This window comes from Rhinichthys klamathensis, unplaced genomic scaffold, assembly GCF_029890125.1.
Source record: "Rhinichthys klamathensis goyatoka isolate OS25496 unplaced genomic scaffold, OSU_Roscu_1.1 h1tg000760l_1, whole genome shotgun sequence".
Classification (NCBI taxonomy): Eukaryota; Metazoa; Chordata; class Actinopteri; order Cypriniformes; family Leuciscidae; genus Rhinichthys; species Rhinichthys klamathensis.
The window spans coordinates 737,570-752,421 of NW_026607164.1; the positions used below are offsets into that span (position 1 = coordinate 737,570).

A 14,852-nucleotide genomic window follows, 5' to 3' on the forward strand; every position below is an offset into this window, starting at 1 on the left:
TTTGCGGTGTGTTTCTGTATTTGGTTGTGTTGAGAGTATTTGCGGTGTGTTTCTGTATTTGGTTGTGTTGTGAGTATTTGTGGTGTGTTTCTGTTTTTGGTTGTGTTGAGAGTATTTGCGGCGTGTTTCTGTATTTGGTTGTGTTGTGAGTATTTGTGGTGTGTTTCTGTATTTGGTTGAGTTGAGAGTATTTGCGGTGTGTTTCTGTATTTGGTTGAGTTGAGAGTATTTGCGGTGTGTTTCTGTATTTGGTTGAGTTGAGAGTATTTGCAGTGTGTTTCTGTATTTGGTTGTGTTGTGAGTATTTGCGGTGTGTTTCTGTATTTGGTTGTGTTGTGAGTATTTGCGGTGTGTTTCTGTATTTGGTTGTGTTGTGAGTATTTGCGGTGTGTTTCTGTATTTGGTTGAGTTGAGAGTATTTGCAGCGCATTTCTGTATTTGGTTGCGTTGTCCATCTCTAAAAAAATAGGGAAACATCATTCTGACTAGACTTGACTTGGAATTTTACTTTTTTGTATAAAAAATATTAGAACCACTGATATAAAAGGCTGACACTAACATCATTAACAGGCGTGCTTGGAGCTTCATCATTCTCCTCTCTCCTCCTCATCCTCCTTGGCTTCTCTGGGTCTTCCTTCATCACTTCCTCCCTGTGAGGGAAAAAAAATAGAACACTGCTTATTCCATCATTCAAAATATAATAATCGCTAGAAAAAAAATACTAAAAAAATTATTTAAAAGAGGTTACAATGCAGATGTAGGACATTAAAGGCAAACAAGTCCATCTTTATAGTGAATAAGGATCATCCACATTCTACTACAATTCTCATTTTGTGTTCCACTGAAGAAAAAAATACAATAAAAATATAATAAATATAATAAAACAACATGAGGATGATTAAAGGGGATATATATATATATAAGCCAATGTGTTAACAGCTTGTAACGAAACTTAAAAAAGGACCTTCCTCAACTTCTTAGGTTGTCTATGAAAGCCTGTAGACTGATTTTTATGTAAAGGCCTTGCCGGGAAAATCAAAAGGATGTGACGTTTACGCTCCCGAGAGCCTCTCTTCCGTTCAATGACACATGAAGCGAATGATTATTCAATGTTCAGGATAATGCAGAAAGAGCCATTCTGTACTGTAATGTCAATGTGTAATACAAAGAAAAGGAATTCATTCAAACTATACTCTCACATAGCCAGATCTATATAGTCTACAGTCTCAAATATACTTGTCTCGTGTACGTTACGTGTGCACAATTGCGAGCACGAGAAATAAGTTGCTGGCTGCAGTTCATTTAACGGTTTCTAAATTCTACGGTTTCTAAATTCTACATATAACCCCTTTTTAAATAACAGACTTTTAATTTCTACACAAACTATCCTATGAAAAATCAAACCCTTGTGACAGTTTGCTGAAACATCTATGTATGACTGCACCTGTGTCTCCAGTACGCCGTTTTGTGCCCACTAAACTCAGGGATGTCCAGCTCATCTCTCTCCCAGGTGCACTGGTCATAGGTCAGATCTCTCCATTTAACCAGGTAGTGGTAGATGCTCTTTTTATCCATGCTGTGCACACACACATACACACACACTTTAATCTTCTGACAGTACAAAGTATTAGCATATACAGTATAATACAGTAGTTTAACAAAAAAAAAATCACACACCTATGATTGATTATCCTGTGAACAATCATCCATTCCGGCTTGATGCCATATCGATAGTACTTCTCCTCCAGAATGGCATATTGAGGGTCTTTGGCCCTCCGCTTTTCACTCTTCCCAGAATCCTCCTCTCCCCCAGAGCCGTAGTCCAGACTGGGCGGCTCGTCCATATCCGTTTTCCTCTGGTAGTTGCGGAACATCACAGAGTGGAAGATCTCGAGCTGAGGAAGGACAGATGGATAAGAGTAAATCTGTACATCGCATAACAGTTATGTCTGTCTGTCTCACACACACTTCTGTCTCACTCTCGCACCTGTAGCTCTGTGATCCAGGTGCAGTGCCAGTAGGACTGTCCCGTTAGCTTCACAAAGAACTCTCTCTCTGGGCGACCCTTCATGGGCGGGGGGGGCGGGGCATCGGGGGGTGCGTCTGGGGGTGGAGGGACAGGAACTGGGGGTGGGGGATCACCCCATCGCCAGTGCAGAATTTTTTGCACTCGCCCTTTGATTGGTGGACACTGAAAAACAGACAACAGAAGTTAACAGCCGATTGTGTTACACATTTCTGATAGACTGAATTTCTGATGTATTAAATATAAATTAAAATCACAAGCTTGTCTTCTTTCCCTAAGTATAAGTTAAACTCAATAACCTAATAAATGGCTTTATCCACAACACAAACCAACCACAATAATCAATATCTAAAAACTCAACTGACTTATCTAATCTAAATTCAACACAATTCAACTCAGCTAAACCCATCTCAGTTAACACACCTCTGTTTAAGTCTTTACTTCTCTTTATATACTGTATATATTATGTTATTGTACATATTAAGAATACATAAAATGCTAGATTTATATACTGATGCAATTTATTCCTGTGTCAAAGCTGAATTTTCAGTATCATTACTTCAGCCTTCAGAGTCACATGATCCTTCAGAAATCAGTTATTATCTAATATGCTCAAGAAACATTTTTATTATTATCATTAATTTTTTTTGCTGAATATTTCTGTGGAAACTAAGGCATTTTTCATCAGGATTCTTTGATAAAAAGAGAGTTTATAAGAACAGCATTTTTTTAGATAGTAACAATGTAAGACTTTGAATACTTGCTGAATAAAAGTAAATACCTTTTTTTACTGACCTAATATATTTCACACATATATTAACAAAATTACAGCTTGAAAATGACAAAAATATTCTGTTCACGAGAGATATTTACCTTGAATTTCTTTCTTTTCTTCACACATCACATGTCTCATATTTCATCTCAAGCATGCTCTTCACTGACACTGTTGTCTCCATGGTAAGCAAGTATAATAACTTTTGGAAAAAACTTTATTAGGAGTCACCGCAACAAAATTGTTTGTTGTGGTGTCTTCACAACTACGGGACATCCCGTAGTAAGTCATTTTTCCACATTAAACAATGAAATGGTTTATGCTTCAACTACCACAGTTTTAGTTCGTAGTTTAAGGTTTAATGTTTGGGTCAGAGAAAAAAACTGCGTAAAAAGCAACAAAAAAACAAACAAAAAAAAAGACATTTGAAAATCAGCATATATCAATGATGAAGTTATTGTAAAAAGTTTTCAAGACACTTTCAATACAACAAAAAGAAGTCAACATTAAGCCATTGGAGATAAAATTGCCAGTCGTTGAAGAACCACGTGTGTAGTGGCAGAGCATTACCAAATACTCACAGTGCAGCGTGGACAGAGCCACTCTCCGTTGGGGATCTCGGGCAGTGGGGGGTTCAGGCAGTGGATGTGATAGGACGACGTGCAGGAGTCACAGCACAGCAGCTCTCCTCCATCTTTACACACGCGACAGAACTCCATGTGATCATCCTCCTCTTCCTCTCCACCCAGCCCTGCCTCCACATCCCGGACATCGTCACACTCCTCTTCAAAGTCCTCAAAGTCTTCTTCCTTTGCTTCCCACTGGATCCCTTCCTTCTCCTGAAAGATATAGACTTTAATTACAACTCTAGTGAAAAAAACCTACACCAAAATATATTTATGTAAATACATTTATTTCATACTAAGTATGTTACAAATACATTAACATATTTACTGACATATCGCTTAAGACTTACTGATATAAAGATTATAATTAAACTTTACTTGGAGCACTTCTTTATTGCACAATGCACAGATTTCTTAATATTAAGCCTAAAATGTGTTTTAATATCTATATAAGTAAGAATAGTATGATCTCTGTATAATATCAGCAAGATATTTAAAGTGTTCTTAAAGTATACTTGCAATAGTTCCACTTTAGCACAATCAAATATACTATATATACTCAAATATACTTAAGTATTTCTTCAGTTGAACCTCAGCACTACTTTTAAAGTTTGCGTAGAGAGAACTTAAGAGTTTTCTGTTAAAACGGTGTCGTGTAAGCGGCCCCTAAGTTAATAACTAATGGTCGTTGCAATGGAAGTGAATCAATCAAAACTAACTTTAGCTGGAAAATAACTTTATTCTAGAGCTGCCATAAAGCCAAAACAATCTCTGTTACTGTAATTTCCTATTATCACTGTAAAGCCGCTTTGGAACAATCTACATTGTTAAAAGCACTGTATAAATGAAGATGACTTGACTTCTGGATAAAGTGCATGCATTTAGTACAAAATTAGTTGTTCCAATTTAACAGACTTTTAGTATACAAATTTAGGATACCAAAAGTACAATTGCAGGGGATTTATATTAAGTACATACTGTAAATATGTAAATGTATTTGTAGTATACTTAGCATAAAATAAATGTATTTCAAATACATTTAAGTACATTTATTTTTCACTAGGGAATACATCTAGAAAAGCTCAATGTGAAGATCCTACAGAGAGGAATAACAAACTGAAAACATCCTGTTTGATCTCATACTGTATATGATGAAGGTTTGTTGATGATCAGCTCTTCTAAAAATGTGGGAAATATATCAAACGATGTCTGGCTTCACTGAGTCCTTCGGTTTAAAATGGATCTGTGGTTCTGTAGGTTTGGGTTGATGTGACTCACACAGTGAGGGCAGCTCCACTTGCCCTCGGGCGCTTTCTCCAGCTCAGGCTCGAGGCACACCAGGTGGTACGCTCGAGGACAGGTATCACACAGGATGATCTCTCCTCCCTGCTGACACACCTCGCAGTAGTCCTGATGGTCAGTCTCATAGCCATCGCCATCCTCATCACCCAGCACTGAGAAAGAAAGAGAGCGATACGAGAATAAGCAAGCATAATGTCCACTTCAGTAAGATTTTAAAAGCAATTTTTAGCCATTATCGGTGTGCATCCAAACCACAATGGGGGATTATCATTGTTTACTTACCCACAATTCTATGGTAATGAACTAAGAAACCTCTATTGAAACTGGGGGGGAGGGGGGTGCGATATGACCAAAATCTTATTTCATGATATAATACATTTGATTTCACAATACTAGTTATATATCATGAGTCAGTCAGCATGAGTACGCCACTTGTTCTCATGCACGTCCCACTCTTTATTTTTTTCATTCACGCATATTTCTTTATCACTCCAACGTGTCGATAACTTTAAGTAGTGCTGTGCTACGTGGATAAATTTACATACTGTAATATATAGCTAAATCTGTAACATACCACACATCCCTAATTGAAGTAAAATATTTTTAATAATTTTGGGGCACAAGGATGAGGAATGATTATAATTTGTATGAAAAGCAACAACAACAACAAAAAACATTAGGATTTTTTTCTTTTTGCTTTATTTATTAAATCAGAGGGTTAAACAGATGCATTGTTTTTAAAGACAGATCCAATACAAAGATGGGGGGGGGGGGGGGGGGACTCGACTCACCCTTCTTCTTCTTCTTCGCCGGACGACCCCTTTTGTTCTTCTTGACCCGTCCCGAGCTGTCAGATCGGACTGAAGAGCTATGAACGCTGGAGTTCTCCTGCTCAGAGTCGTCCTCATCCACCTCCTCACTCTGCATTACACATACAATCAAACACGACCACTGCACCCAACACACATTCACGGGGATATGCGTTACACACAAACTCTCACCGAACTGCTCTTCTTCCTCTTGTTACCAAGTGCTCCCAGTTTAATGCGCAGAGGAGCCATTTTCTTGGGTTTTGGCTTCTTCTTGTCTGAGACACGAGGACTCTTGCTGCGTTTCTTGTAGCCAGGGCCTGCCGAAAACCAATAAATGGGCAATATTAAAATTAGATAGCATTTTGTCTGGATAAAAAATAATACACTAAAAAAGTAAAAATATATATTTTTAAAATTCTACAAGTTCAATAAGGTGCATTATAAAAGAGTAATATTAATTTGCTATAAAATATGCAATTAAATTAAATGTTAAATATTAGTGTTTTATAAGTGAGATTTAAAGTGCCTCTATTATGCTTTTTTGAATATTACCTTTCATGCAGTGTGTAATATAGATGTTTGTGAATGTAAAAGGTCTGCAAAGTTTTAAAGATCAAAGTGCACGACAAATAAAGTGATTGTCTCCTAAAAGAAAGAATTGATTCTGAATTGCCGTAACGAGTCGTCAGTAACTCCAGTCTCTCTCTGTTACAAACCTACATAACAATGTGACACATTTGCATAATGCAAGTCTATGGTCTTCATTGGCTGCCGTGAACAACGTCTACTTTGACCCTCAAACACTGTAGTTGTAGCTGAGACTGGAAGAGTTTGGCTCGTGTTGTTCATGTCTGGAAGACGCTGTTTTCAGCAATTGATACGGAAACGGACACCATCGTTACTGTTCGTATGATTACAAGTGGTATGGAAGCCTTTAGAGCTATAATTCAGATAAGGTAATGAGTGTTTTGTAATTGTTTCCAACACGCGCTGTAAGCGGTCAACCAATCACAACAGACTGGACTGTCTGACCAATCAGAGCAGAGTAGGCTTTCGAAAAAAGAAGGGGTTTAGAGAGACTGAATCTTTGAGAAATGAGGTGATGTGCAACGAGAAAATGAAACAGTTTTTTGACCTTGAATGCATGAAAATCAATTGTAGGAGACCTCTATAACAAAATTAGGGGCACTTTAAGTGGCCGCTAAGATGACGACAAAGGTCATCTGAATGTTAAAATAGACGTTTTATAATTTTTAAGATATTGCTATCAATCCTACAAACCAGACATTTTGAATGCTGTGTGTTTACATTACCAAAACCTGTACAGAAACCCATAAAGCTGCCCATGCTTTCTGACCCCTCACCTTTGCCCTCTTTGGTCTTGGCCTTGCGAAGTGGCGGTGGCTGAGGTGGGGGTTCAGGTGAGGCTGATGCTGCCGAGACCTGCTCAGCAACGGCTAATGCGGCGGCGGCGGCTACGGCAGCGACGGCTGCGGCCGAGCCTTTGAACGGATTATTGGAGCTGAACTCACGCCATTTGGCCCCCAGAATGGTCATCATCTTGGACATGGGGATTTTAGGGTTCTTCTTAGCAATCATGGGTCTGCAGACGATATAATATGTTTAATACAGAAATGTTGCTGCAGAGGAACTACAATGTGTGAAACCCCTGGTTCAACTCCGTACCTCATGAACTGGCTGAAGGCCTTGTAGTTGGTTAGCGTGCGGTAATCTTCTTCTGTGAATGTGTGATTGACATCTTCCAGCCCCCACTCTCTAGCCAGCTGGGCTGATGTTTTCATCTCTACCGGCTGGAAGAGAGGCTTCATCATATGGCTGTCACAGTGTGGATGGGTAATAAACATCTGGAAACATCTGGGCTCCGCTACACGTTAGCTGGATCAGTAATTATGTGTGTGTGGTACATTACCTTGGCCATGCAACAGTTAGAAACACCATGTCACAGTTTGTACATGTCATTCTTTCATAATTTCTGGATGCAAGTGCGAGAATAACCTCTGATGATGTGCTTGCATATGTGTTTGTGAATGTGTGAAGTTGCAAACCCCTTATATTGAGGCAAATTTCTTGCATATGCAGCACTAACACCAGCTCTGCAGATGAAAGCCATTCATATGCCGATACTAACCGCTATCTAATATTCAACTAATTATTATGTATGCTTGGTAAAGTCAAGGGAATTTATCATGGGCTTGAATTCTTTTGAACTCTGTTGTTTTGTAGTAGTTGGTATTCGTGTTTTGTAGGAAATCAGTGTTAAGATGATTAGTTTTCCTCTGGTGAACTTAGATCCTGTAGAATTTAAGCAGGTTCTCTCCATATAAATGCAAATATTTTAAATAATTATGTAAAATATGATACTTTAATCCTAGATCTGGATTAAAGTGTTCTTGCAACTAGGTAACTTTACTTTATTAAAGGGGTCATGACGTGGATTTTTATTTTATTTTACTTGAGGTTCACTAATAATGTTAATAAAGTTTATTTTGCAAAATAAATAAACAACTATATATATTATTTTCAACCCTCATTCTAAGCCTCTGTCTCAAATGATCAGTTTTTAAGACGCGGCTCCTTTAAGGCTTGTCAGTAAACGGCCACTGTTATGATTGGCTAACGTCACTGCATAGAAACCGTATCAACGCCCACTCACTATTGTACACGAGTAAGTGTTTTGAAAACATTATCCATATAAAACCGTCATTTACAGATAAAGCATTATAAAATCATTTACTTCAGTTTGTGATGCAGCTGCTGTCAGATTCAATACAGTCGCTGCTTCATCTTTCAACAAGAGTTTCTGTGTGAACTCTCCATTACACTGAGCCTCGTTTACTAAACAAAAAGCTCAGAACAAACATATAATCCTCTGACGTGATCCAGGACGACATTAAAATAATTCATCCACTTGTTTCTGACGCTGGGATCCTTCTGAAGTCTCTACAGAGACCCAAACAAACTGTTTAAAGTACCAAGCGAAAGTACTTTCACTCGTCCATTAGTCCTGTTGTCGACAGACTCAAGTGTCAGAAACTGAACACACATCTGTAAACTGTATCAGTGTAGACAGCGTCAGTGATTATAATGGGTTTTATGTTTTTAACGTGACACTCACATCCAGTGTTGGAAAATGTCAGCCGTTAAGCGACTGAACGCCAGTGGGCGGAGCCTATGAGCAGATGATGTTTAACTATTCGTCGATGTCTTGCTCTTGAGGCAGTCATATGCAAATGTATTTGCCTGTGTGACGTCACAAATCCCGCAATATCAAACTGAGCTGTTTTTTAGATTAAATAAATGCTTTGTTTATAATGATGAGGAGGTTTTAAGCTAAGAAACTTGCAGGATGTTTTAACGGTATACAGATCTATTATATGTCAAAGGATCAAAAGAAAGTTGATTTCTCATGCCATGACCTCTCATTTGTTCATAAGACTCAATTTTCTTCATTAAATAAAGTACGTACACAGAAAAACAAATTCCATTCCTACTCAACTTTACTTGAGCCAAACAAGTACGTTTACTAGTTTTTTCAGTTTTCATTCTCTAAGTCGAGTAAAATCAATTTTACACTTTATAATGAGCGGATTGTGTTTGGATACAGAGGAGAATAAGGAAAAACAAAACCTGTAGCAGCAAAGATAACATGCGACTCAGCATGCAGAGCAAGAAAAGACAGAGCGCTAATGGATAACCTTTGTGGTCTCTTCGTGTGTGCTGTCTTCATCCTCTTTCTTCTTTTTCTTGGTTTTCTTCTCTTTTTTATCCTTGTGTTTCTTCTTCTTTTTCTTCTCCCCTCCGTAATCGCTGGCAGCACTGTCAGAATTCATGGCATAGTCCGGCTCTGAGTCTCTCTCTATGTCACTGTCCTGAAAGAGGCAGAGAAAGTGAGATCAACCTTAAGAACATATCATTGGAGCTGTCAATATACTGCATTCATTTAATACACTGTACACCACGGTTTTTTATTCAAAATCAACTAATGCATCATCAATCCTTTTTCCAAAACATGTTTTTGTCTTATCCTGATTCACTATGGTAAGCCTATGATAAGTGTTTATATTTTAGACCTGTCAGGATGGTTTTCGAGGGGAATTGTGTACATGCGTCACTCGCCCGTGCGTGTCTCGGCATATCCATAAATAGAGAAAACTTGCTCTGGCTACTTTGACGTGTGTCTGGTGTGGGAGTGACGGAGATTAGTTGCACAACGAGTGAGAAAGGTTGACATTGAGCAGCTAAATCTCAAACCTCCGGGAATCACCAGTTTAAAGCAAACGCCGAACAGAGGAGAGTCTGCTGGCAAAAAGAGAACGAGACAGAGCTCGTAATACAACAACAATCAACATTGGCTTGGTTTTTCGGAGATGGAGAGAACTGAGGGATTTGAAATGTTGTAAAAGCGACGCAAAGATGATGGTGTTTTTATCACTCAACAGGCGAGTAAGGTATTTTATTGAACAGATAAATAGCCATATAGCTCTCTAACAGAGTTCACTGTAATGCATTATCTATTGTGAAGGGTCGTTTCATTATGGATGTTGTAGCGCTGTGCTGGAATTTATTTTCAACAGTACCATAGCCATTAATAGGTAAAGCTACAGTAACGTCTTCAGCTAGTCAGCTTGAGATCCTTTCCATCTAAACTGGTTAAATCTCTTAAGCCTATAGTGAATGTTTTATGAGCAGCAGGATAATCTCTCTCTCTCTTTTAGCTATGAGAAAGAACCATATTCATCCGCACAGTCACGCAGAGCCAAAGCAAAACCAAAACAATGTTCATCTGCAAAATGCATGCAGTTTTCTTTTTTAACTGTCTGCTAAAGGGACCAAAAGTTACATAGTCTACCTTTAAATGATTCTCTCATCCGCAACTTTGTATTATCTCCATTCAAAGGGCTCTTTTCAGAGATTTATATATTTGATATAATATATATGATATATTGTTATAATATATTGCGATTCATAAGGGCTAATTAATCAGCATATCATGTAATTTGCCTTAAATTTGTAATTTGATTAAAAATTAATTGATGGTTTGCAGATTACTATTAACTAAAAGTTTAATGAAAAATGCATTTGACCATGAAGACAGAAAAACACATCAACCACATACTATTTTTTTGCGCTTGCGCGCTTTGGTCATCTTCCCCTCCTTGTCCTTGTCTTTCTTCTTCGTCTCTTTCTTTTTCTTAGGGCCTCGTTTCTTTTTTCCCAGGTTGTCCCTGTCTGATGTCTCACCAATGTCGTCTCCATCATCTAAGTGAGAGAGATGCAGGGAAATGAGGGAACATGGGAGGACTGATGAAATTAAAGTGACCATAATTCTTTGCAAACCCTCTGAGGTATCCTTCAAATCATTTCCCACTTCAATTATTGAACAACACGAGCGGTGCAGAGACCGAGACTGCCACATAGGAAATAAGTCATTCCACTTATGACTTGAACTAAGCTGTAGTATTTAATGAATTAATCTCACAAACATAATTATCTACATGACCTAATTATGACAGCCGGCTCGCATGGAAAGCTATTTACAGAGTGAATTTTAAGACGATGATAAATATTGTATGCCGCACTCCATAAGATGAAAATCTCAGGTCACTGCATGAGCAGAATAAATTACTCTAAAGCCACCATGAAATCAAAATTGACAATTCTTATTTTTTTTATGGAATACTGCAGTATTTATTTTAAAATATTTATCCATGCACATCATTTTTTTTATTTATGTGCCCTCATAATCTTTCATCAAAATAACACAACCTGTCACTTGACCAATAGCAAACCACAACCATCAAACTCAAAACTCTCTCAGAATGTGTTTGTGTTGTCAGTTAACCTAAAATGTGCTTCATTTGATCTAAATCAAAAGGGGTTAATGTTATATATTCAAAATAAGGTCCCTGTATTATGCTTCCATAAAAGGTGCTTTGACACAGACATCATCTTTCAGAAGGGGCAAAGTGGAGTTAAACAGCTGCAGTCATGTGACAATTTACACCAGCCATGTAAAAACGTTGACACGAATCTAAACCAGTCTGTTCTTTAATTTAAAACACACCAACAACTCTTTTAGCCCATTTAAATTCAAAAACATTTTGGACATAATATTACCAAGCTCAAAATATAATTTAACATGCCTAATAAACCTGACGACATTAGTTTAGGCTACACCAACGAAAGAGCTTTTTTTAAGGGTCAGATAAGATAGAAATACCTCCTCACGTTAAAAAGTACACCTACTCGCTTTTTAGTTTTACACTGCATTATACAGCTTGTTTTTTGAAAATGTAGCACCGTATCTGCACAGTATCATCATATCATGCCTGATAGCGCAGAAGTATCGCCATTGCGCTACGATAAATGAGTTGGGTTTGATAGTGTCTTTGTTGCTGGGGCGCGCGCGCGGGCAGAGCCCTTACCCCCAGCCAGAGGCGGCAGAAACACACACTCGAGGCTCGGGGATTGAAAGGCCGTGAGCAGCTGAGCTGATGCTCCCCTCTTCGTGAACTCCTGCACCAGGAGTGAGAGACCACCAGATGAACCGCACATGAAGGTCGCGGGGGCGAGACAGGACGCGCGTGCTCCTGCTGCTGACAGACTCACGCGCACCGTGGGAATGCGCGAGACACACACTACACGAGGCCCCAAATATAAAAGTTAGAATTAACTAAACAAGTTATTTTAAAGATAAATAGTATTTAAAAATAGTATTCCTTTACCAGTTATTATCTAAGATAGTATAAGATAACACATTAATCGACTGAGTAGTGGAGCTTTTGACTCATCACTATCTCTGTTGATGTCATCATACACATACTAATATAGCGGTTTATTGACATAGTCACAGTCAAACAGCCTGAGGGATGATGACAGAGGACAAACTGTCATGACATTTTGCAAAGTGAAAGGATAGCAGATCTCTGAACGAGGCGGCAGTGGGTCGGGTCAAGTTTATTTACATTGTCACAATCAAAGCGGTAACAGTTAGTCCTGACACTCGCGCCTCTTTCTGACCCGCATTTAGATCAATGCATTGGCTTGTTATTCTGTATCTGCTCATGTAAAAATCCGCAACCTTCAGGGTAAAGAAAGAGAAAAAAACCGAGATGATGGCAGCTTAATGATCCTTTGTCAGATCGCCGCGGGAGATGAAAAAGCACCATCATATGACAAGACCTGATGAATGACACAGACGGGACAGAGAGAGAGGGGATCGGTCAACTTTAGCCAAACTCTATGCAACTCTTTGCCGAAATGCACGCGGATAAATAAAGCATGCACAATTCCTAACAGCATCAGAGCATCCATGATGAAGTATGCAGTCGCGCAGATGTCGCAGTTTAAGGGTGATTCGCGTTTGTTTCGATGTGTTTTTGTGCCCCGCGCGCGCGGACTGTACGGTACCTGGCGCGGCTCTTGCTGCAGTTTCTCGAGGCGCCGCCGGCGAGTTTATGTCGCTTGCGTTCTCGTCCAGGTCTCCGTCGTCTTCTTCTTCTTCATCAAAATCTCCTCCCTCGGAATTAACCGCCGTGCCCTCATCTTCCTCACAAGAACGGAGAAGAGAGGACATTATATTCCCGCTGGTGACCCCGTTCCGCGAGATCCAAAAGTGTATTCCGTCCGAATTATGATATTTATTTAATATTCAAATGGACACACAAAAAGTGGGGGGCGTTTTGGAATATTTTACACTACAAGGCAGAGAAACAAAGATGGCCGCCCTTATATTTATTTTTTAACAACCCCCCCACCTCCCCCCCAATAAGAAAAATCCCCTTACATAAAAATGGCTGACTATATTATTTCAGAACGCCCCCCCTCCTCCTCCTCCCTTTTTCTTTCTCTCCTGTCTCCCCTCCCTTCTTAAAAATAACTGGAGGGGGGGAGTATAGCTGACTGCAACTTGTATTTCAGTTCATTTTTATTGTGTGATCTTTCTCTCTCACTGCTTCAGACTTGCCTGGTATGTAACTCTGTTTTTTCTGCGAGTGCGTAATAACGCACGCGCGCACTGCCGAAAGCAACACGAATCTAACCAACATGGCCACCTTAATATTCTTTAAAGCCCCCACCTTTGTAAAAACAAATCCACAAAAGAAAAAGAAAAAAGAAAAAGAGCTGGAGCGAAAGGGCTGATGTGAGGTTGGCTCGAGGGGGAGCGCTGCCGCAGCCATGCCCACACTTACATCATGTTGCATTGCTTAAAAATTAACTATTTGAGGGGAGGACAAAACAAAGCAAGTTATCAGAGCTGCAAAAGATAGATTAATTATTAGCAAATGGAAATGGCGTAGAATAGATAGATCACTCCACGTGTTTAGCTGCTGATTTACACGAATAGTTTGCAAATGCACATATTGCATTCACTTTTCAAGGATGCATGCCACAAGTTTCCATGCAAACCAGACCAGCTTATGCACATTTTTCCTACTTGAAATACCTTCTTTGATTAAACTTGCAGTTCGTCTATATATAGAGAGAGAGTTTCATATTCTAGATCAGCGGTTCTCATCCTTTCTGACACTATTGTCAAAGACAATATTTGACGCCCCCAAGATATTTCTGGTACTTCTGCTATATAAAGAAAAAGCTGCACATTTAAAAAATAATATAATTATATATATATCTTATTTTTTTTATATACAGAAACCAGTGCCAATATAATTAATTTAATAATAAATATTTATATAAATAGTTGAAATTATATTTCTAACAACATCTACTTTTAATATTATAATTACTTTAAATAAAATAATTATAATTTTAAAACAATTGCATAACTACAAAGGCAGTTTAAATCACACTGTTTTTCAGTTTACATTTTATCATTAATGAATTTACAAATTTTTTTAGTCATTTGTGAAGTTTTTTTTTTTTTTTTTTTTTACAAATTGCAATTTCTAGCCATTAAAATATTTTAGAGCTTGACAATAACTAGAAAAATGTATATCTGTTATAGAAATGTTCACGACTTTGTAAGATTTGACTAATTTGCATGACTTTTCCAGGTCTACAAAACACACTTTTAAATATCCAGGTTTTCTAAGACTGTGGGAAAAGTGTTTGGGGAAATTAATTAAAATAAGAAATACGACATCTTGAGCTTTACAGCTTATTTTAAAGTATATTTTGTCTTATTTTAAATCATTTTAAGCCATCTTTAGGCCCCGGATCCCCTGGTTGAAACCCACTGCTCTAGATGTTCTTCCTTGTGCACACGACACAAAGACAAGTAACAAATGAAACTGCTTGCCTAAAAGACGCACGTTTGCTGATGTAAATGGCAT

The 14,852-nt window shown here is 38.4% G+C and overlaps 1 protein-coding gene across 4 annotated transcripts in view; it reads right to left on the bottom strand.

Annotated features, from left to right (window-relative positions):
• chd3 (chromodomain helicase DNA binding protein 3) overlaps window positions 1–13,316 on the bottom strand; it is a 73,989-nt gene extending 60,673 nt beyond the window's left edge. For 3 of the 4 annotated variants that reach the window (XM_056242848.1, XM_056242846.1, XM_056242845.1), the window contains exons 1-13: window positions 12,970–13,316; window positions 10,676–10,818; window positions 9,255–9,428; window positions 7,225–7,349; window positions 6,903–7,141; window positions 5,728–5,855; window positions 5,518–5,647; window positions 4,703–4,878; window positions 3,380–3,637; window positions 1,988–2,191; window positions 1,678–1,895; window positions 1,445–1,576; window positions 560–650 (exon numbers count right to left, since the gene is read on the bottom strand). In XM_056242848.1, coding sequence (XP_056098823.1) covers window positions 560–650; window positions 1,445–1,576; window positions 1,678–1,895; window positions 1,988–2,191; window positions 3,380–3,637; window positions 4,703–4,878; window positions 5,518–5,647; window positions 5,728–5,855; window positions 6,903–7,141; window positions 7,225–7,349; window positions 9,255–9,428; window positions 10,676–10,818; window positions 12,970–13,135 — 2,184 coding nt within the window. In that variant the 5' untranslated portion in view covers window positions 13,136–13,316. Of the gene's footprint in view, window positions 1–559; window positions 651–1,444; window positions 1,577–1,677; window positions 1,896–1,987; window positions 2,192–3,379; window positions 3,638–4,702; window positions 4,879–5,517; window positions 5,648–5,727; window positions 5,856–6,902; window positions 7,142–7,224; window positions 7,350–9,254; window positions 9,429–10,675; window positions 10,819–11,984; window positions 12,187–12,969 lie in introns of those variants that run through there. The other variant, XM_056242847.1, reaches the window with a different exon arrangement.
• Window positions 13,317–14,852: the final 1,536 nt, after the last annotated feature.